Source organism: Mollisia scopiformis (genome assembly GCF_001500285.1).
Source record: "Mollisia scopiformis unplaced genomic scaffold LY89scaffold_2, whole genome shotgun sequence".
Classification (NCBI taxonomy): Eukaryota; Fungi; Ascomycota; class Leotiomycetes; order Helotiales; family Mollisiaceae; genus Mollisia; species Mollisia scopiformis.
Genome location: NW_017263582.1, coordinates 1,078,990 through 1,101,860, shown reverse-complemented (window position 1 = coordinate 1,101,860; position 22,871 = coordinate 1,078,990). Strand labels below are relative to the sequence as shown.

Genomic DNA, 22,871 nt, shown 5'->3' with positions numbered 1-22,871 from the left:
CGGCCAATTGAAATCTTTACCACAGCATCATTCCAGGAATTTTTCACTAGTGCAGCGGAAAGTAATGATTTCGTGGTCAAGAGAAGCCGCACGTAAGAAGACTGGGGCCCCCATCCCATTGTCAGCCCCTTTTACAGCCTCCAAATTTATCGCTTAACTTTTGCTCCTGAATAGTTGCATGGAGCACCACAAACATAGCTATTGCCATCAAAATTCGTGCAACCCAAGAGAGTATTAGGTTGCATTACATCCGCCAATGTACAGTTGTTTAATATTGGGGAACAAGGACTCCTCTTCCACACTCACGAGAAAGGAAATTATTATCTCGTCCGAGTAGTCGCTACTAACGAAACGGGACTGCTTCAGTCATGGTATGTTCCCGCATGAGATCTTTTCTCTAATTCTTGGCCGCTAGTCTCCGGGAACATCGGTGCCTCCGCTCGACTCCCCATGTATTGCTGATCAACCTTTATTTCAAACTTACGGAGTACAGTACGCTTCTGGACATGATCAGCACTACCATGCTGTCAAGGCTGAGATGCATAAATCTCGAGGTCAAGATATTACTGATGCCATATAGAGCAGCTTGCAGTAAGCCGCGAATTCGAAGGAAGACTTACCCTGTTGTCCGCATGATCCCCTTTTCTTCGTTTGCCATTAAGTCAACCAAAAGATCCCTAGCCATCGTATTCTCACTAATAGATATCTTTGAATAGAAATTGTCTCAAGCCTTTGTCAATGCACAAATCCAGAGATTTTTCGTTTCAACAGTTCTAAGTCTGAACATTGTTGTGCGTAGTGTGTCCAATTCCACAAGTCAAAAGATATATAGGGTAGGGGGTAGGAAACAAGACAAAACAGGATCAGAGGCAAGTGGCGAGGTGGAAAGTGTGAGTCAATATATACCGTACATATTTTCATTGGCTAAGTGAGGCTGCCGCAGTCTCGTCTAGTGTGTGGGCAACATTAGAGTCGTTGTACTCCAATCTTTTAATCAAATAATGATCCTTGGGGGCAACTTCAACGACTTGTCCTTGCATACTCTCATCGAACAGTATCAACTCCACAATCTTCACGATCTGAGCAAGCTCGATGAATTCGATGAACCCGTTGTCGAAATGGTCCCACTCGTGCTTCTCAAAAATATTCGTCCTCACACTTCCTGGGCAGAGAGCATTGACCCGTATGCCATCATTGTTGTAGAAGCGTGTCGAGATTGCCCGCGCGAAACCCACAATTCCATGCTTCGCAGCGGTGTAGATGGGGCAATAATGCGCCGGGTATATACCAGCAATGCTTGCGTTCAAAATGAGGCAGTTCTTCGTACCCTTTGGAACTTTGCGAAAATAGTGCTGTGCTAGGTATGTAGTGTTGATCACGCCCTTGAGATCAACGTCAATGACGGTGTCTAATTCTGCTGGTGGACCGGAGACGCCGTCTGCTTGGGCGTAGAAACTCTTATGCTCTCCAATTCCTGCATTCGCAAACACAAAATTGATACGGCCTTCCTTTCCGAAAACTTGGTCGAAAAGTGTAGATAGCGAGGCAAAATCGCAAACGTCAGTCTCGAAAAAGGAGCATGAAAGCTCCCTCGCAGCTATTTTGCCAGCTTGCATATTTTTATCCGCGATAGTTACACGCCATCCTTTCTTTGAAAGTGATGTTGCAACTGCGAAACCCATTCCAGATGCTAAGTGCAGTTCCTATCAGTTTTCGGAAGCTCTCGAAACTCGGATTGAAGCACATACCTCCTCCGGTTATAATAGCAACGTTTTTATCCATGTTAGCAAGCAAAATTGAATAGTTTTCAAGTCTTAGGCTCTTCTTGTAACCTAAATTGTTGAATCAAAGCAAGCAATTCGAACAAGGAGAAGATGACCATCTACGCTTTGCGAGGTAGGGACTTTTGTACAGTGGTCGTTTCTCGTTCATCGTTTCTCGGTCATTATTTGTCACGTCTGGTAAGGTATTTGGTCTGTTTACTTCAGTGTGATCACTTACCCCGCATTTGGGCATATAGTAACGAACATGGGGACAAAAGTCCGTGCGTTCAGGGCATCAGAATCATGAATTTTATTAATTAATTAGCTGTAGACCAGCCACATCGCTTAATTAAGTCGTGTACCCAGAAGTCCTGCTGCTCAATAAGCCCATTGATCCATTCCTGAGGAATTTTGTCCCATTCTTCTAATACTGCTACAACCATTTGAACCTCAGTTGTTGGCTGCCTTAGGCGCCTATGGAGAGCTTGTTTTATTCTCCTCCAGCACTTCTCAATAGGATTCATATCAGGGCTAACTGCAGGATGGGGGAATAAAGTAATACCCATAGAAGTACGCTAAGTAGCACAAATATTGCTAGTAGTCTTGTGGCTGTGAGCAGAGTTGCCGTCTTCCATGAACTGAGGGGTCTTCCCAGGCCCCAAAACAGCCGCAAAAGCAGCTAAAAAATCCTGAATATAAGGCTTGAGTACTTGAGCAAGGTAATCAGTTTGTGTAAATGCCCCACTCTTCCCAGTTCCATAAATGTTGATCAATAGACTTTTGTATCCGTAGCCTACAGCACCAAAGAAGTGTACAGGAATAGTACCACCTCTATGCATTTGGAATTGAATGCAATTAGGATGATAGCGTTCCTTCTTATTCCTAATACACCTCTGCTTGTATTTCTTCCCTCCAACTTGAAATGTGACCTCATCTGAGTATAGTATCTGACTCCATTCCCAAATAGTCCAAAACATGTGTGCTATCCCCTACAGCCACCGCGCATTGGCTTGGGTCTTAGTGAGGTAGGGCTTTTGGCAGCAGATACAAGAGTAGTATCCAGCTTCTTTGCAGCGGCGTTTGAGGGTCTTAACAGAGCAAGAGAGTTGCAATTCATCGTGTATTTGGATCCAATTCAGCACTCTAGTTGCATGGTCGGTGCAAACATACTCAATAATATCTCTAACCTCCTGTTCATTGAGGGATTCTCTGGGTCTCCCTGTGCGTGTAGGGCGCGCTCTTTCAGGCACATCGTATAGTAGGATCTTCCTAACTGTGCTGTCTCCTAGGTGGTAGTAGCCCTGGAGCTGTTGCAGGCCTATTTTAGCGAATTTGAAGAGCCGGCGTATGCCCTCTTTGTGCTTGGTTCTGATCTCTGCACCTGGGAGACGTGGAGACATAGGTGGAGTGGTAAAAGGATCCATAATGGTGGAGTTGTTGATAGTTTAGTCCTAATGTGAAGAGTTTTAATTTCGAGGTTCTACAGCCTGAACGCACGGACTTTTGTCCCCATGTTCGTAAGCTAATTTTTCAGTCTGGGGTATATCCGAATATCAAGCAAATGTAGAGCTAAACACAAGATTGTGGTTGATTGACAGTAAGATACAAAGAGCTTACTTGACATGGTATTCTAGTGCATGCTCCAATCATTGATGGCTTTCCATTCGCAATACCCATGTTGATGCAGCGTCCTGAGACACGTAAGATATTATTTGGAATCCCAAGGTTATGGAGAGTGAGTGACATGCTGAAGGATATTATGATACCGTTCTCCCTTATCTTAGAATAGCAAATGATAAAGTGGAAACGACTGTGTCCTGCAGATAGATCGTGGCCGTGAGAATGTCTACAAGCAAGCTTGGGGAAAAAAGATATAATGTGCTTCACTGCGATCAAAGCGACTTGCTCGAGTATGGAGATGGCTCGTCTTGCTCAGACCAAAATATAGACGATGGAGTGTTACCTACAGCTTCCCTGCTGTGGAGAAGTATGCTTGCTTCAGGGCTTTGCAACCCCCCAAAAGCCTCTCTCAAGGAATCTGTATAAGCTTCATGCTGTCAGAGGGCGCTGGCGGCTGACCTCCACACTATGCGCGGCCTCACAGTATTCTCGCTTGCAAATTTGAAATACAGCTCTTCATTGCCCAATGTTGACAGTCAATCACTCAATATATATTCCCTTAACGGTACTCAGCCAAAGTAGTTGTGGAACCGACGAGTCTAATCTTTTCTCTTGAGCAAAAGGCAAATGGATATCCACTTGAGAAGACTAGTTCATGGAGCGAATCACCCCTCTAGCGATATTGTAATTCAATGGCTTCATGTGCGCAAAGGAATTACACAGGATATGCTCATTATTATATTACAACTGAAGAAATCCATATATCATGAAAATCTAGTTAAGCTCAATGATTTTTCTGCTTTTGGTATGTATATTTTCAGAAGCACTCCCAAGCTCCTATCTTCCCCGTCCACTCCCTCCTTTCCACCATGCTGCACATCTCATCGACGTCTATCCCCAGCACCCCATTAGTCCATCATTCCCGGCATCATCGGCCCACCAGCTATGAATGCATCCCAGCCTCCAACGAATCCAGCACCGCCCTGACCACGTGGGTATTGCAGTTTGGCTCCCTGAGCATAAAATCCAGCTAACGTGGAATTTCTTTGGTAAAATAAGGGTGGATAATCTCTCCAGTCGAGGTCAGACATGAAGTAGTCCAAAGAAATATTGTCGTTTCGTCCCCGGCGTTGCCATCTAGGCATGTTTATTTCGATGTATGTTCTGGTTTTGGAGATATGTACCTAAGTGTTAAGTTGGTATGTCTGTGGAGTTGGACGATGGTGTTTGGAGCTGGAGACTGTTGAAGAAATGCATACAAGAAGCAAATTCTTTGTTGGAGATTTTATAGACCTAGGACCAAGAAGGTGTTATTCTGAACTGGTAATGTGCCATCATACTCTAGATCATAATGCCTTCGTGGTTGTTTGATTTCGCAACCTTAATTGTTTGAATGCCAAGATAATCTAGGAGAAGGTTGAACAATCGCTAGCGGTAATAGTTCTGGGGAACTGGATAACAAACCATGTGGTTCATCCTAACAATTGCTGACATCATTGAAACAAGTTTGAGAGTTCTTGCTCTAGAAATTATTCAGCATGCTGACGAAACTCATGTTATTAAGCTTCTAGTATTATTGCAAATGTTTCTTGTTATGTCTTCCCGAAGCCCCTTTCCAGATTAAGCGAGATCAGTGACTTGAAGCGCAAACCTCAAAATTTCCCCTACCACCTGCTTTTTGGAGGTAAAAGCGTATTCAAATATCTGCGGAGATTATATTTCGAAACAAATTGTGCAGGATTTGAATCAAAAAGCAAAACGGCAAGAGTAATCACTCTCAAGGAGTGTGGATTGCAGGGTACATTTACCCCGCTCTAGTGTTATCGTCGATAATACTCGTCGAATGTAACAGTCTATCACCGTGCGTAATGAACGTATTTTTCATTCCAGGAAAGGAAGCATATCCTGTATCATATACAAAAGGTGAGGTTTGTAATGGGTTTGTAATGAGATGAGATTCATCTGGAGCCTTAGCATATAACGAGGGGGAAAAAAAGCTTCGCTGCTCGATTATTTAAAACTAAAATAATTGTAATAATTAAAATGATTTTATAACTTTTATAATTAAAAAAAATTTATACTTAAAATGATTTTATACTTTCAGTAATTTTAATTATGTTCAGTAAATTCACTTGCAAAAATAATGCGACTTATTAACAACGAGCTTAACACAATCTTGGGGCCGGCTCTTGCTTTCTCAAAGTCAACCAATGAGCGAGTTCTCCTCAGCTGCCGCACGAGACGAGTATATAGAACTGAACTTGACAATGAGAAGGAGATTGACAACAGAAATCACGAACAAGGGATAATTTCCATCTCCAAAGAAATCCTCGACCTCGACTCTACACTCTTTGTTCAAGCACGAAGCTTCATGCAACGTGGAGCCGCAAAGCCAACAAACACAGGACACAGGTATACGAGGCGGTGAAGCTTTCTTGTTGATAAGAAAAGAAGAAGAAGAAGCGGGGTGTGCGGCCGCTTGTATTTATAGGCGGAGGTCTTGAGGAGCGAACAGAAAGGCTTCTAGAACCCGTCATTCACCGTTGCGGTGAGACCGCAATTTTGGTCCGTCGTTGAAGAATTTGAAGATTTTCTTCCAGTGAATCTGGAGCCTTGTGCATGATTCCGGGATCCTCCTTCGTCATTAAAGAATCTCAGTATAACGAAAATCTAGAACCTTGTGCACCAATGCATGATTTGAGAAACCTTGTCTATAATTGAAAAAACAGGACACAATCGAATGAAATACACATATGTTGGTGTGTGTGCAACTATGAGGTGGTATGTTGACAACAGAAGCGCAGGTAGTGTTGTCGAAGTCTTGCGGATGTCTATTTTGTTACCGTGACTTGTGAGGGCGAGAATCTGTATCTGCTTGACTGTTTTCAGGTGGATGGCAACAGCAAGGCATGTGGTCAAGACATGAAGAGGGAGATCGAAAACAAAAGAAGGGCAATAATGTCCAACATATAATCTCTGAAAGATTGGTGTCATTTAGCTTGGTGACAACTGAAAGAATTTAACCTATCATCTGATGTCCATGAAATATTGAAAGTAGAAGACCACTTGGCAGCAATAAACCTCCAGAGACTTTGAACTGAGCAGAAACACTATCAATTGGACTTCAGGAAAGCAGGTGCAGACAACCTCCAGTCTACAGCATATGGAGAAGAATAGAAGACCCGTTTCACTTCAAAGAAGACTGTGCGAGATGATATATATAGACCTCAAGGTCCTGTGAGGCACTGAGAGAATTATATTATTTAGGCTCCAATTCCTCCCAAGCTTCTATCTCCTCTGGTAATGGCTCGTCGCTGATCGCTGGAACTATTGCCAAGAATCCTTCATCCCAGACTTTCTCGAAGATTGTAGAAACCAGCATTCCATTTCGTGGTGAGTTGAGTTCTGGAAGTGATAAGCGTTGGAAAGACGTGAAGCGCTGAGAAAACGTCAGACATGAGAAAAAACCAAGGGCTCAGATACGGTGGACCGCTGAGAACAACCCAGGCATTGGAAAAAGGTGAAACATTAACGGAAGACGAAGTGAAGTCCAGATTCAGACCTTGCTCAACTCTTCACTAACAACAAACACAAGCAACCACCTCTCCTTCTACCCAGCGACCAAAATTGCGAATCTCAGATCACCAGTGTGCAAGACACCACGAGAACCAAGGCAATGAGTCAACTTGCCTTCAGATGATCGGGGAGAAGTGACGTGAATGCCTGAACGGGATCGATATGCAGAATGATGATAAGCTAGCTAGCTTCTGACTTCGACAAAAGCTTCAACGATAATGGGAAGAATTTGATAGTGGATAAGTCAGTTGATGATGAAAAGTTGGAAAGTCTTGGAAAGAAGAAGCCTGGGTGCATCACAAGATGGATGATACACGTTTCTCTGCTAGTTCGCTTAATTCAGGGGGAACGGATAATAACACTAGTGCCTATCAAGCATTCAAGATTGAGACGACAGCAAAGATAAAGAATGGCAATAAAAGCCTCGGTTAACAACAAACCAACATACTCACCGACCAAAGCATCTCGGCCCTCTCTCTTTCCACAACATCTCCTTTATGTGATAGAACCCCAAACTTCGAGCTTGCGAGCCATTCATGTGCAAGGAGAACTATTTATTGTTTCCTATTTAGCATTTATTTGAGTTGATTCACGCAGTTCTGGTGTAGAATTGATGGTTTCAAGGCAACAAGGCCACAAAAAGAAAAGAACTGTAATACAGTCTGTTAATCGGCTTGCAAATCATTTAAAGTGACGCTAAGTTATCTTCCTACTTTAGACTAAGAACAACGTTGATGGTGCCAGATAGGTGAAATTCCCATTGATAATATTCAGTGAGATTGCGTGAAGTTAACTACTGTTACCTCTGAGTCTTGATTACTCTCTATGCAAGGTCAATAGGACAAAGATACCACAAGGCTAGACAAACCTACCTCTATCCCTTGGATACCCCACAAAACTTCGACCCAATGCCACCGCCTCATCCATCTTGTTGCATGACAGGAAATTCGGAATAAGAAACTCTCCCGCTCGTCTACCAGCATTTTTGCATCTGTAGTGCAACGTGACAGGTGCATACCGATAGCAAAAGCGTGCAGCGGAGGCTGCCTCAACCAACCATGACTCTCCTTCCAACGCCAGATGCTCTAATTGATCCATCTTAGCCAAGATGAGAAGGCTGCGGTGGTGTTCACTCAGGAATTTGCCTCGAATCATCAACTTGCGAACATTGCGCAAGGAGTGTCGTATTTCGGCGCCACCTGAAGCTCCGAACAACGCCAAGGCGCTGTAAAATGCACAGAAATCGTCCTTGCTTTCGAAGTAGAGGATATCGGTATCGTAGTCGAGGTTTATGGGATAGCCACCATGGCGATTGTGGAGTTGCGGAGGATAGTATTTCAGGGCTATGCTTCTAGACTCTTGGCAAGCACCCAGATGTCCAGGAATTTGAGTCTTGATTACACACTTCCTTTGAGTAAGGGTGCTGCTGTTATTTATTCTGCCTATGCCGACCATCGGAGCGGAGATATTGACATAGCGAAGGCGCGGTAGACTGAGCTTCCAGATCTCGTCTCTGAGCTCTTTGGGTAGATCTCGGAATCGGCGGAAGGAGGTCAGGGGAGGCGCAGTTGCGATATCGAGGGAATTCGCCATCGAAAGAGCTGTATCGAAAGGCTTAGGTTCCTAGATCTCGAGATTAGTAGTTGCTCCAGATGCCCAAAATCTTGCGCCTCATACCTGTGGCTTTGCTTCGAAAGACATGATAGGCGCGCTACTTTCAATCGGGCTACAATATGAAAGAAATTGTGACGGTATGATTTCAAGAAACCTATGTGACGAAGAAAGTCCGTGGAGATAATTTTCGAATCTATGAGACGTGGTAAAAGGTAAATCCGCCAGAAAGGCTTTCAGTTTTATATTGTAGAATGCTCGAATAGCGCTAGCGCCGAGGCGCAACTTCGGACAGCATGTTCGAGAATTCACTTGAGGACTGCCCTTTACGTCGGAATTCAATTGATCAGTAGTATTTTTGTTATCAATTCTCCTTGTCCCTGCTGGAGGAAGTAGAGTTCTTGCTACAAGAAGTAAATCAGAGCAGAAATGTCAAAAACATGAAAGCAGCAGCAGCTTACCGAGTAAACTAGGCGACTCCGATATCAATGATATTATTGATATTGATACCAATGATTTCCGATTAAAGGTTGAGCAGTCGCGCTGTGCAGACACTTACCCAAGGCTGACCCAAACATCTGCCTCGCCGCTCGTAGCGGATGCTCTGGGGTAAAGATAGGCTCGTGGATCAGGTCGTAACACATGACCTCTTCGTTCCATTGACACGGATGAGGGATTGAATGAAGCTCAGATGTTGGACCAAGGCGAAGCTTTATAGAAAGAGCATACATTTTGAGTGAAGCACTTTGAAGTTTTCTAGATCTTGACAGCCAAATATCGATTCACCTCCTCATTTGCAAGCTCGCAAAAATGGTAAGTAAGACATATAATTCCTCGCACCTCCAAAAGCATGAACAGCAAAGTTTCGACTGCCAGACAACTAAGACCGTACATTTCCAGACGCAGCAGGGAATAGAGACTAGTCCACAATGGAGTCTGAGAGATTTGAAGGTGTCTAGAGTCCTCACTGATGTTCAGGGTGAGCTCGGCAGCAGCACTCGGAACGGCTTTGAAGATGGTGCTCTCGCACACGCGATGCTAAAACTGTGATCTCGAAGCTCTCTACCGCGAGCTATTGCCCGATGCGACGTAAACGACCAATTACTCGGATCTGGGCGCCATGGAATGAAGGACCATCGCACTCAATGCAGTAGTTACTCAGTCCTCGAAGGTTTACACCATAATAAGTACTAAGATAGTAGGGCAGTTACCTGTATGGGGAAATATGTGTGGATGCCATGTTGCACAATACAGAACAATGGTGATTTGCCTTATGACAGGTAATGAATCTTGTAACAATTGAAAGAAGTAATAGTAAACATTTTCTTGACAACAAAGCGCTGAAAGGGGCTTGGATGAGCAGGTGCCAGACTAGCGAACATCACACATTCTCTCGCACAAATGCCTTCGGCGTAGTACGGACAATCAAGTATTCGATACCCGTGATAGTAGCGTTGCTGTCAATGATTTTCAGATTCGAACTAAGAAGGAGATGCATATCTAAATGACAGCAGAAAATATACTAACAACAGACTCTCCTGACGCAAAGAGAGTATTGAACTCAACCACCACTGTTTGTTACTCATTTGTAGAAGAAGTAAGTAACCTAGCACGGGTCTCCAGTTAGATCTTGAGTTGCTCGGGACTGATAATGTCAAAACCAGTAATTGGAACGTTGGCAGTTATATATAGTTTATGAGTACCTCGGATAGATACCGATTCACGCATTCATGACTCGAGTCAAGATCAAGCTAGGCAATAAGGCGGAAAGGATGTCATTGAATTAACGCTGAATTATCTCGAGTACTGTATGACATGATACATAGAAAGACGAACATTCACGCACTAATGACTTTTGCCAAAATCTAGACAACAAGGAGGAGAAGGACGTCGATAGATCGGTCCTGGAGACTTTGTTGCTTGATTATGACATGCTGCTCCTCCCCTGGGCTAGAGAGAACCCCATGTAAGAAAGCGACAGCGCTTTGGTAGAGTGGCTAAAGACAAGGAGGGAAGGACTGCTGAAATCTAGAGCGAGGAGAATTATCAATGATGCTTTCATTGTCATTGATAAGTTGGTTGTCAAATATACTTTTGGTGTCAACCTAGGCCAATCTTCACTCCAATAGACTTAAATCAGAGCTAAAGCACGGTTCTTGTCCCAGGAAAGAAGTTCGAAAGGAACCTTGCAGGAAAGGAGATGAATCCAAGCTTGACAGGAAGAAAGCAGAAGTAAGTGAGTTGGAGATCTTGAATACCAAAAGGCTCAATGCAGATCTGGAGATCGAGATGACTGTAACAAGAAATGATAACTGGTCTCGGAGCGAAACATCCATGTTGAATAGACTTCTCTCAACAAGTCGAGCAAATATCCCCAGCAAGGCCATCTCCCTCCAGGGAAAGACTTTGAGGGACACAGATATTCCACCAAACGAACAAGCAAGGTCTTCCCAACACAAACCCAAAATCCATAGCACAGCCATCCCAAAACCTGGATATCCCGCTTCAAATCAAGGATCCAGCACTCTCGGAGGAACTCCAAGAAATCAAGACATTCATCCATCCTCCTCCTCGAAGATCTCTCGCCACACTCTATCCCAGCACCACCACCCCCAAACCCAGCTACCCAACCCACCCCACTCCACTCCAACCAAGATTCCAAACCTCCACCAGCTTCCTCCCGGAACACACACACACATCCCCACGGCTGCGGCTTGCACTTACACTTTAACCTCCGTCGATCTCCAAGGTCCAGAACACCGGTGCGGATCCTTCAGAAATAGAAACACGGTAGGTATAGCACCCAACACCACGGGGCACGATGAGTTGGCAGCTTGTTTTCCAATGGAGAGGTTCTTGCCACTCTGCTTGCCCCTCACTTGATGACATGTATGCAAGTATGAGCTGCCTGCTTGCCCGCCAGTACGAAACCTCGATCTGTGAGATGGAGATATGCATGCAAGCCAGCCAGCCTGCATACATAATATACGAGACGAAAGGGGAGGGAAAAAACCAACTATCCGCCCTTCTTCGTGCTACTGAACCGTTCATGCATACAACTCCAATGCCCCAAACCCCCCTCCGGCGCCTCTGACTTGTTGTTGCCCATCTGCAGCATATCCAACTTCTAGCAACGTTTCAAACGCACCCTATATTAATTTTCCTCAGGATGGGAGATGGGAGATGTCATTGGTTGGCCTGCGATCGACACGATTGGTGGTGGCGAGAATACGAGCCACACCGCACCACACCAGACGAATGATGCGCGAGAGAGCCATAAATAGATGGGGGAGATGGTTGGGTGGGAGGAGTCAGGAACAAGAAAGACGTTGTGTGGGTTGTGAATGGTGGTGTGGGTGGATGACATGTGTTGAAGGTGGGGTTGGAATGGAGGGGTTGAGGAGAGGAGGGTTTTTCTGGTGAGGTGATTGCAGATTTGGAGAGGGGAATTGGGTTGTGAGGAGGTGAGGAGGTTGGATGGAGAGGGAGAAAGAGAAGATGATGTGATGGGATGGATGAATGCAGCTGTTGGATTGATGTTGGTTGGAGGCATGGAAAATAGTCACGTGCATCCCGAACTCAACAATGGAATGGAACTCACTGGAGTTCGAGAGTCGGTCTTTCAGCCTTGTAGAGGAACAAGAATATGAACTTGATTATGAACTTGAACAAACTATTGAAAAGAGTGGATTTTCTGACAACAGGCAGGAAAGGTAAGATAAATGTTCTGGAAAATCCAAGCGTGATTGGACATCTCGTCTGTTCCACAAAGAATTCGAATGTTGAGAACCAGAACGTTGAGGCCAGAAGACGAGGAAATGTCACCCAGCCTTACCACTCTCCGAACCGTTCTCCGCGGCTAGTGAATCTATAAATTCACCTCTTTCGGTCCTTTGCTCTCCGTTTTCCACTCTCCGCCCTCCATTCACCTCCCTCGGCCCCCGTCCTCCGTCCCCTCTATATAAACCCCCCTCCGGCCTCTCTATAATCCGCACAAAGACGATCCTTAAACGAGACGAACATAGGAACGGATGGCGGTGGTGTTTGGAGTGTCATCCTGGCCGCGGCCTTGGTTGTGTAGAGCTGGTGTAGTTTGTTATGCTACGCTTTTTCCGTAGCGTTATTTGCTACGAAGGGCTGTGGGGTATTGTTGTTGTTAATTAAGTTGTTGCCATCTGTATGCAATAAAAGGACGCTGCTGCAGGTATTCATCTATACTACTGTATTCTCGTTGGAAGTACCCGTCACGTACATGCACCGTAGTCTACTGAGAAGAAGGACAAAATGTGACGTGTGCCTGCATATATTGTATAAAGATTCAATATGTTTGTGCAGTAGTCTCTACGCCGAGGAACCATAGTGGGAACGGCCGCTTCACAAATGGCTCAACCCTTTCAAGAGATAATTTCTCTCCTCGGGGCGGATCATGGCTGACGCTGTGGTTATTGAATTGTCTCAATTCAGCAGCAGGAGAAGTTCGTGGGCGTATCGCTCCAATTATAAGCTGGGAGTGATCTTGTAAGAGAATAAATGCGGTGATAGCAGTTGGCATCCTCGAGCTCAGGCCCAGGTTCACCCGACAGTGAGCTGCCTACTCGGGTGTTTGCAGGCCTTCTTGCTTACCGGGTGAGAGTGAAGAAACTTTCGGTATCTGGTCCTGATCATATCGATAGCAGGAAAATGGATCATGGAGATGCCGGATTCTCCTCAAAGAAAAAATGGATCCCATCGTCCCACGCAAGATTTGAGATTACTGATGAGATGCCCAAAAACACCCGGTCCCAATTCCAAGGGAGCAAGACATCTCGATCTCTGTCCCCTTCGCATCTTGGATGCCCCTCTCTCACTATCTCGCCCCTAGCCCGTACAGTAGTGTGCAGGCTTTAATTCTTTTGCAATTTCCCAGATTGAGCTAGTCTCGTATTGAAAAATAAGGTCGGTCAGGGGTAAAAAGCGCCTCGGTGTCGCTCGGATCCATGGATCGCCGCCTTTAGAGTTGCGCTACGGGGAGCTAGGAAGAAGCTTAGGGCCGGGGGATGGAGCTGGTGCCGTAGCGATGATGGCAAGTGGGTCGTCAATGGTCAATTCCAACCTCAGAACCTCCGAGCAGAGACAAGCACCGCAAACGCTGAGAACCCACGTTGATGTGCCCCTGATCGTGATCGGTGTCGAACCTGACAAGTCAGCGTGGGAAAAGATGACTGATGATACGCATGAAGGACAATGACATTGGGGGGGACTGGTCGGCTTTCGTTCAGGGTGGGACGAGAGAGAACGGCAGAGGGGGAGGTGAGGTGAGGTGAGGTGAGGTGAGGGAAGAGAAGCGTTCAGGCGTTTAGAGGCTCTGGCTTGGTTATCGTATTCAATAATTGCTTTATTAGGCACCGTCATGTCTCTTTTTTGGGTTTGGCCTTGGCCTCTCTGCAGTGACGGTGACTCGGATTAGCGCTCGACCAAAGGGGGATTCAGTGTAGGAAAGTGGAAGGCAGTTCGTCCTTGCCCATTATTCTTCAGCCACGATTCCAGGTCTGCTGTTTGTAGCTTCCGCCAAGTACTGTGTCAAAGTGCGGCCATCGAACCACCAGCCGGTTTGCTAGGCTGCTAGACCTGAAAACTTCCATTATTCACAGCAGTCTCGACATCAACTACCATGCTCTTCAGCCGATATCCGTCACACTGAATGCTCACTAGACCCCCAACACTCACCCACGAGAACCAGAACCAGAACCAGACCCAGAACCAGAACTCGATAGGCCAAATCGCGATACGGCAACAGCCCGGTCCTGCCCTGCCTGAGATCTCACCTGAGCGTTCTCCTGTTTGCGGTGCCTGTGTTAGCCCTGCCCTGCCCTGCCCTGCCCTGCCTGGCCTGGCCCAGAGCTGAGATCGACGGCCCGTGTGCTCAGAGCGGATTCCCTCCCTTCTCGCCTCTTTTCTTCGCGCCCTTGCACCCACTAGAAATCCCAGCAATCTTTTCGCTCGACTCTAGCTGTCTAGCGAATTCGAGCCACCACGCTGATAATAGCCTACCCTGTCTATCTATCACTCACTCACTCACTCACTTACCACGACCCTTTTGTCTCTCGTTCCAAGACAGCCATCTCTTCCACCTCACCCTTACACCTCGACTTCGACGCTCGTTTGACGAAGATCACTGCAGGTTGAATCGTTGCTTGCAGTCTTCGAGCATCTATTCCCCAAATCTTAATACTTAATATCTGTTCGTTGTTGTGTTCCTTTCCCTCGTTGGGGAACACGAGAGATGGAGAATCATTCACAATTCAGAGGGAGTGCCATCTCCACCACCGCGACAACTCCAATGCGTCCAGGGACTCCCGAGAGCAGAAGTAATCCATTCGGCGACGACATCTCCCCAGCGCCCAGAGCGAATCCCTTCTCTTCACCTTTTCCCTCACGACCGGCGTCTTCCTTCGGTTCCTCATCTGCCGTTCGAGGACTGCCTTCCAGATATTTTCATTCGAGACGAGTGCGAAAGGGGGAGGTCGAACAACCATGGAGAAAAAACAAGGATCCCAAGGAGAAATGGGTCACAATCATTCCTTTGATCGGTTTAGCATTGGGTTTTGGTATCGCAGGTTTCTTGATCTATGATGGCCTCTCTTCCGTCGTACACCACAAATACTGCCCAGTCTTGGATGAGGATTTCTCTGGTGGATTGAATCCCTCAATATGGACACAAGAAGCAGAAGTTGGTGGATTCGGGTAAGCTGCACCTGGCATTCAATGCACAGTCCAAGCTGACTTTTTCTAGCAATGGCGAGTTCGAGCAGACCACTTTGACCGACGAGAACGTCTTCGTTCAAGATGGCACTCTTATTATCAAGCCTACCCTTCAAGATGCTACTTTGATGGAGCAAAACAATGTGATCAATCTTACAGCCGATGGTTCCTGCTCATCCGACATCTTGACCAACTGTGTTGCCGTCACCAATCTCACTGCCGGAACATATGTCAACCCTGTCAAATCTGGACGTATCAACACCAAGGCCGGAGCAACCATCAAGTACGGAAAGGTTGAGGTTACTGCTAAGCTGCCTGCTGGAGATTGGCTGTGGCCCGCCATCTGGATGTTGCCTGTCAACGACACCTATGGACCATGGCCTCTATCTGGTGAAATCGATATTTGCGAGTCTCGTGGAAACAACCACACCTACGAACAAGGTGGAAACAACGTCGTCTCTTCCGCACTCCACTGGGGTCCCGACCCAGCAAACGACGCCTGGTGGCGCACCAACGTCAAGCGATCCGCTCTCCACACTACCTACGCTGCCAAGGAACACACTTTCGGTATGGAATGGTCCCAGAAATATCTCTTCACCTACATCGACAACTTGCTCCTCCAGGTCCTCTACACCAATTTCAACAAGCCTCTCTGGCAAGTTGGTGACTTTCCCATCTCGGACAGCAACGGTACCCGTCTCGTGGATGTCTGGTCCCAAACCGGCCGCGACCAAACTCCCTTCGATCAGGACTTCTACCTCATCCTCAACGTTGCAGTGGGCGGAACCAACGGCTGGTTCGAGGATGGCAAGAGCGGCAAGCCGTGGATTGATGCTTCTCTTTCTGCTCGAAAGGATTTCTGGGATGCGAGAGACACATGGTATCCAACCTGGACCGCAACAGGCGCTGGCCAGATGGAGGTCTCCAGCGTGAAGATGTGGAGCCAGTGTGATGGCAATGAGGCTCAGGAGGACTTGTGAGCGTGGTAGTAGTAGATGGAATGATATTTGGATGTACGGCGCTGGGACTGCTTGTCAGGAAATATAGACTGGGGACAATTTTTTTCGCGCACACGAAACTCTGGGCACACAAACTACTCTTATGTTGCTGTTTTTCTCGCTCATGGATGTGGTTGGAGATGTGTTGGGGTAGATATGATGAGGAGGGAGGTAGGGGGAATAGGGATTTTTCTTGTTTTTCCTTTGTTATCTTGTGTGCGAGAGGCTTTACGATGGCTAGCTAGCTGTGTGTGTGCATATACAAAATAATCTCTGAGCTCGTGCTTTCTCCTATTCTCGTGAAATGAGGCTACAAGCTGTTGTGGTGACCCCGCTCGTTCTTCTCACGAGGAGTGAGGAGGTGAGTTACGAATCCTCAGCTTGATTTGAGAAAGCCTCATGCCCGAATTCGACTTTGCTTGGATTGCCATAAAGGTACGATTGATGATTCTGGAACTCTAACGCGTGGGCAATTCCAACCCAATTCCAGCACTGATCACCATCTATCAATCTATTTTCCAAGATTTCTCAACTTTCACCCGCATTAGTCAAAAGTCCCCTCCCGACCACGATCTCCAGTCCTCGCTCCACCACGTTTTTGCCATGCTTTGCTAGCTAGCTAGCTAACTCACTTTTCTTTATCTTTGGGGATTTAAACTGGACTAGGCTAGTGAGAGGTTGTGTGCATATTTACATGCAAGAGCGTGCGTGCGTGCGTGCGGGCCTGGGAAGTTTAGAATTACTGGGGGTGCAAGTGATGGGGTTCCTTGTGCTGAATAGACAGACAGCTTGATGGGATTTCACGAGGTTGGTTGGTGGGTGGGAATTGCGGGTTCTATCATAGCAGCTGCTGGTTCTTGGGATGGGTGGTTGGTGTGTGGGATGAGAGGTAAGGAGGGAGGAGGGCTGGATGGGGTACGTACTTGAGGGTTGATGGGTGTGTGCATGCATGTGTGTAGTTCTAAATGGGTACGTACATCAGTCAATCACCTCACCTCACTTGGCAAACCCAACAAACTGGTTTTCGGGGAGGAGAAGGGAAGAGAAGGGAAGCAAGGAAGCAAGGAAGATAGATGGGCAACTGCAGCTGTCTGCAGATGGAGGTTAGGAATGGAATGGGGTTTCTACATGTTGAAAATTTAGTGTTGGGACTTCTGAGGCTGAAATGAAATGAAATGCAATGAAATGAGAGAGTGGAATGTGATGCGACTAGCTAGTTAGCTAGCTACCTAATTGAGGATATATTGTTTGTTTCCTTGCTTGAGGTTGGTTTGATGGATCACATTAAGGCTGGGAAGCACGCTTTGGAATATCGGATTAGATGGAGATGGAGATGGGATGTCTTGGGAAATTCCCGAGGATTGCTCGCTCGTTCGTTCGTTCACTTTTGTCTTTGTCTTTGAGGAGGAGTTTAAGCTTCGTAAATTAAAGATTGTCAGTCAAATTGTCACTATGTCACTATGTACCTAAGTATTTTCAGCCTCACCCTGCCTCCTCCTCCTCCTCCTCTCTCCAGCCTCACCTCCAATCTCCATACACCTGGAAAATCAGTGAGATAAGCTCATCTTCCTCATCCGTCATCTTCTTTCCTTCCTTCTATCAAATCTCCTCGTGGCGCGCGCGCAATCAAACAAAAAACCTCCTATTCCCCTTCCTTCCTTCCTTCCTCGTTTCTCCTATCTTAGGGCACAATTACCACTGTCTAACTTCTGAATCATCATTATATTTCGAGGCTGGATTTTTGAGGCTGGAAATTCGATTTTCTTCGTTGCCCTTGCCCCTTTTCTTTGCTTTTGCGAAGGGGCTGAAATGGTGTGGAAGCAGCGGAAAATTGTCACTGGATGGCCACGCGCTGTCAGCCGCAGACGCGCTGGCACAGGTTTTGATGAGGAGGTGTTAAAATAGAGATGATTCAGAGGTTCATTTCTGTTGACTGGTGATGGATGGATGGACTGGTTGTTTCTCGGGTCGTGCCGTCGGTGAATATGGTAGAGGCAGGTACGGTACGGTAAGGTACAGTGAGAGGCTGTGTTGGTAGCTATGCACTCCTTCGGCGTTAGGTTTGGGCTTTGGGCCAGGGAATTGAAGAGTGAGATGAGACAAAGCTGGACAGCGCTGGAGTTTGAGGTATGAATGAATGTGCTGAGAATCAGGTGTTTGTCTGTGCTGTGCAGACTGATTGTATGGATGGTGAAACTGCCACTCGTATTCTATGAATCACTCACCTTTTCGTCAGAGCCAAACAGCAAAAGGAAGCGATTCGGAGGCAGCGCCTCAAAGCTTGATTGTTGGACTACTAGCTGCCCGCTTTTTACTCCGACGGAGAATATTGGTAGCTAAATTTGTTGCACCTCCGACGTTACACGGAACATGGCAGAGGGACCCTGGGAACGTGGAGAGTGGAATGGTGCTACGGTCTAATTGTGATATCAAGAAGAGGCAAAGTACGGCACGGTCAACAAAGGAATTGTTTTGGGTTGATGATGGATAGCAGGGCAGATTCGGTGTAGAGAAAGTTACGATATTCTTGTGGTACTTGAGAAGTATATTCCAGCTGGAGTTTTGAGGCTGAGGACTTGATAGAATATTTGTACACTCGAGGCTTTCAATAGAGAGCCAATAGCCTTGTACAACGGCACTGAGGGGTATTCAGGTTCTGCATGCTTGTGGTAACAAATGGTATCTTGGAAAATATTTGGTGCCACAGAAATCCCGCCGAATCACACGACGCGATAGCATTCAACAACAAGAACGAAAACAGATTACCAAAAAAACACCGAAACAGAAAATCAGATTCAAACGTTGCACTGGCATCATCAACCTCATTTCACGTGCATAACTTCTCCCCTGAGGTAAACAGGTGATGGTAAGGGGCTCATGCTTACGATGGCAAATGCTTGATTTGCCACTCAGGGGAGAAATCAAATCAGCGTCGCTCTCGTATCAAGCGAAAGAAAGACGGGACGAAAAAAAGGGTGGAAGCGACGCCTCTTTTGAAGATGTGCCGTCCATGGCGCTCTCGCGTGCATGCAGGTTCACGGAAATAGAATGGTGACGTGGGGATTCGGTTGCTGCTTTTCTGAAATCCTCGACAATTGGCAATGCGTCGGTGGAGATTGCGCTGTTGCTGCTTTGAGTCCATTTTTGAGGCATCATTTGGTGATGAGCCTCAGGAATGAATACGATAGTGGCGGTCAAAGTTCTTTCGTCGTGGAATTGGAGTGTGCCCCGCGATGGAGACACGATAAGGGTTGATTGCGTCTTTTCGCTGTCCAGCTGTTCGGTGCTCCCTTTACATCTAGCCTTACAGATATTACATATTGCTCCATTCTTTTCAATAAGTCGTTGTTGGGACCACATGGACGCGGGCCGATAAGTGTCGATGAGATGGGGCAGAGAGGGGACTGACGGGAAGCCCGTTCTTCCCAACTGTTTGGCATGGGATTTTGGCTTTCTCGCATGTTTTCTCGTTTTCTCGTCAACGCTGAGAACGAGAGACCTAGATCATCGGGGAGTTTGACCGTTTGAGAATCTATCTAAGGGCCAAGGCGACAAGGTGATGAAAACCTGGTTCGGGAGGGTCCTCGGCTCCAAGGTAGCTGCCATGCTTCAAGAACTTTTGGTTCCGCTACAGCCGTTGGTTGCCAGGATTGCCTGTAGGGAAGAGCGAGCCCGAATGCGGACCTAGAACATGTTTTGACAGTTTTGGGCGTTGGGAGTTGTTTCCATTTCCTGCATGTGGCTCGTATTTGACAACACAGCGTGCAGCAAGCAGGGACATCGGCTTCGACCCTGTGTATCAGCATGAGGACATCAGCCGTGCTGCGTCCAGAATGGGGGCAACTGCGACAGCAAGCTCCAGGTTTTGTATGCCGCTCCGTTGTAGGTTACATTGTTCGTATGAACCATGAGAATGGATGCTTATCTCAGCTCTCACGTTGTTCATGTTTGAGGCTCCAGACCAGACGACCCAGAGAACTGCTTGACACTTCCGGGCCGTGTTCGTGCTAAACCACGAACGAGCAAATAGTTTGCAGGATATGCGCTGGCCGTTCTTAGAGTTTCGATAGTAATGGTTAGACTGGGCGTCGCTTGGCACTTTATCCTCCGGATGAGGTTAAGACGTTTGACATCTTCCTCGATTGAGATGCAAACGTGCACTAGATGCCCGCGTTGGGAACGATCGCTTAATGCTCGCTGCTTTTCGGATAGGGAATGTGGCTGACGACATCCGTGTGCCTGACACCAATATTTGGTACTGCAACTACTGCACCTAGTGTGATGAAGTCACAATCACAACAAAGCAGCACGAGAAGAACAGGTGCTGGTACAACGAGGTCTAGGAGGACTTGGTAGAACGTGGACATAGCTGTCAGCTCCCAGCCACTCGAAACTTTAACTCTCTTCGGGATGGGGAATCGATGATGCACCATGAGTCGAACGGGCTTCTTCTCGCAGAATCTGGAGTCTTCGAGTCTTCAAGTCTGTTCTCCACATATCGGTTGTGCCGCTTGAGCGTTTATTTCTTCGCGTGGGAAAACTTGGAATCCGGCTTGGCACGGGTCGGAGATTGTCGAGGCGGCTGACAATTGAGGATGACCTGCACCCGACGGATCGCCAGGGGAAGAAAGGAGTAATGGAAAATCGGAGAGAGGCTGGAAGCAGAGAATTCGATGGTTGCACAACAATTTTCGTAAGGCTGTTCACAAACTTCATAACTCCATCATCGATGAAGTGATCTGGGTGGATTTTCGCCTTGGCTGGTTGGTGATCTAAAGTGTGCGGTTTCAATTTTGACTTTGGAGAACTTTCGAGATCTTCACGACGGCTCGTCTGACGATTAACCTTATTTTGCACCCATTTTTAGACGAGAAACGGCAAGTCCACCTTCCAACGCTTCAACAACGCTCACCATGAAGATCTCTCTTGGAGAACTTGCTCTACTTCGTATTTCTCGTCATCATGGTCAGCGATCATTTGCAATCATGACATGATGGATATGCCATCGTGCTGACTTGGTATTGCATTGCTCACAACTTCCTGGTCAATACGGATGCCCCCATCAGGAGCGGAGAGAGTGAGCACGGTCTCGACCTCATTTCCACAAATGTCACCCGGATCCCCTCTAATCGTCCATCGAGATCTGACTTAAGGAGACATTCTGACTCTTTCCCATTTGCCACCCTGCTGGAGATTGCAAAGGCCGATGTTCCGAATAACAATTAGGTCAAACCGAGAGGATCCAGCAGTCGGGTTGAGTCCGCCGCCGCCGGGTTACCAGCGATGATATCAACGCAATCTGGTGTCAGAGCCTCAAAGCGCCCAAGATCTCAAAATAATCGCTGCCGTGGAGCGCTAAAGATTGCAAATGAGGCCTCTATCTATTGACCGGCCATGATAGTGACCAGGCGATACGTTCTCCTGGGTAGGGATGCTGATAAGAGGGTCCAGGGAAAGAGATTCAGTTGAGAGCAGAAATCGAGCAAGCTGAGGACTGCAGCTGGTGGTGATGATGGGCAAATGCTGTGGCATGCCATCGTAACAGCGGCACTCGATGACTTCTTGATAAGGTTCTGAGTTGTGCAGTACGGTGCAGCGCAGGCAAAATGTGAAATGTGCAATACTGGCCACTCGTCTGCGGGCGGAGAATTGCTGACATGTGTTTTTCGACATTCGTTACCTCGTTAGACCAGCGACAAGTGGAGAAAAAGCCAAGATTGCATCCCGGTCGTCTTCCCTGTTCCTGCAATCTGCCCCTGTGAGCACGGAGCAGGGGACGCAGCTACTGACTGCCTCATTGGGCCTGGTATGCGCGATTGCTGAACCTTGCCGCTAGTGAGCGCTAAATATACTGTAAGCCGATAGTTCAATTTCTCAACTCAACCTCAACCCCTGATCGGGAAGGATGAACACGAGAATTCGACCTGAGAGCATCGGGTCAATCCAACGAGCACAGTGCATCCGGGTATTGTAGATGTGTCTCTTCCGATAGTGTACACGATGCTGGGTCAGAAGGCTGTTCAGTGGGCCAAATAATTCTTCAGTGAGTGTTGTGGTGAGGTTGGGGAGTGGCAGTGATTGTAACTCCATCCACAGGAAAGTTCCTGCCGCCGGTGTAACGGCTGTGATTGTGGTGAACACGAGCCACGGAATCAGACTGACAGACAGCTCAAGACTCTGTTTGGCCGTGGTACGATGATCCAACAATAACAACGACGACCTCAGTGGTGGTGCTATTCCTAGGTCTGCATGCCGACTTTCTTCCCCTCTCTCTCTGACCTTGAATACGATTCGCATCGCTATAGATCAGCCAAGGAATACAAGGGCCATCATCGTATCAGCAGAGTCAAAGCTGGCAGACCCTCTTTGGATCTTCCCCCACTACGCACTCGCCACTTGATCGTCGTCCGTATCGTTCGTTCGCCGTGCCTGGTCCAGGTCCATTGTTGATGTGAGTGAGGGCTGAGCGAGAGTCAACGTTCATCGACGCCGGGTTCCAGTCTGCCCCCCTTACCCTGGACCCCTACCCCGGTCGTGCCCGGATCACAGCTTCACTGCCCCT

At 47.1% G+C, this 22,871-nt stretch overlaps 6 protein-coding genes across 6 annotated transcripts; 2 read left to right on the top strand and 4 right to left on the bottom strand.

Annotated features, from left to right (window-relative positions):
• Positions 1-917: 917 nt before the first annotated feature.
• LY89DRAFT_777102 (NAD(P)-binding protein) lies at positions 918-1,934 on the bottom strand (the record flags this gene model as incomplete). The annotated part of the gene is made up of 2 exons (XM_018222111.1): positions 1,749-1,934; positions 918-1,690 (listed from the first exon to the last, which is right to left on the bottom strand). The coding sequence occupies exons 1-2, from the start codon at positions 1,780-1,782 to the stop codon at positions 918-920; spliced, it is 807 nt and encodes a 268-aa protein (XP_018077693.1). The 5' UTR covers positions 1,783-1,934.
• Positions 1,935-2,540: 606 nt separating this feature from the next.
• On the bottom strand, positions 2,541-3,288 carry LY89DRAFT_179850 (uncharacterized protein). Its single transcript, XM_018205601.1, has one exon. The coding sequence runs from the start codon at positions 3,185-3,187 to the stop codon at positions 2,753-2,755; it is 435 nt and encodes a 144-aa protein (XP_018077692.1). The 5' UTR covers positions 3,188-3,288; the 3' UTR covers positions 2,541-2,752.
• Positions 3,289-6,642: 3,354 nt separating this feature from the next.
• LY89DRAFT_728090 (uncharacterized protein) lies at positions 6,643-8,660 on the bottom strand (the record flags this gene model as incomplete). Its single annotated transcript, XM_018219229.1, has 4 exons — positions 6,643-6,822; positions 7,763-7,782; positions 7,832-8,582; positions 8,637-8,660. 4 exons carry the CDS (start codon positions 8,658-8,660, stop codon positions 6,643-6,645), a joined length of 975 nt encoding a protein of 324 aa, XP_018077691.1.
• A 1,989-nt stretch (positions 8,661-10,649) lies between these two features.
• Positions 10,650-11,589, top strand: LY89DRAFT_179638 (uncharacterized protein). Its single transcript, XM_018205600.1, has one exon. The coding sequence runs from the start codon at positions 10,860-10,862 to the stop codon at positions 11,451-11,453; it is 594 nt and encodes a 197-aa protein (XP_018077690.1). The 5' UTR covers positions 10,650-10,859; the 3' UTR covers positions 11,454-11,589.
• Positions 11,590-11,605: 16 nt separating this feature from the next.
• On the bottom strand, positions 11,606-12,225 carry LY89DRAFT_680102 (uncharacterized protein). Its single transcript, XM_018214011.1, has one exon. It carries the CDS (start codon positions 12,140-12,142, stop codon positions 11,882-11,884), a length of 261 nt encoding a protein of 86 aa, XP_018077689.1. The 5' UTR covers positions 12,143-12,225; the 3' UTR covers positions 11,606-11,881.
• A 2,664-nt stretch (positions 12,226-14,889) lies between these two features.
• Positions 14,890-16,291, top strand: LY89DRAFT_693501 (putative beta-1,3-glucan-binding protein; the record flags this gene model as incomplete). Its single annotated transcript, XM_018216640.1, has 2 exons — positions 14,890-15,293; positions 15,343-16,291. The coding sequence occupies 2 exons, from the start codon at positions 14,890-14,892 to the stop codon at positions 16,289-16,291; spliced, it is 1,353 nt and encodes a 450-aa protein (XP_018077688.1).
• Between the last annotated feature and the right edge of the window lie 6,580 nt (positions 16,292-22,871).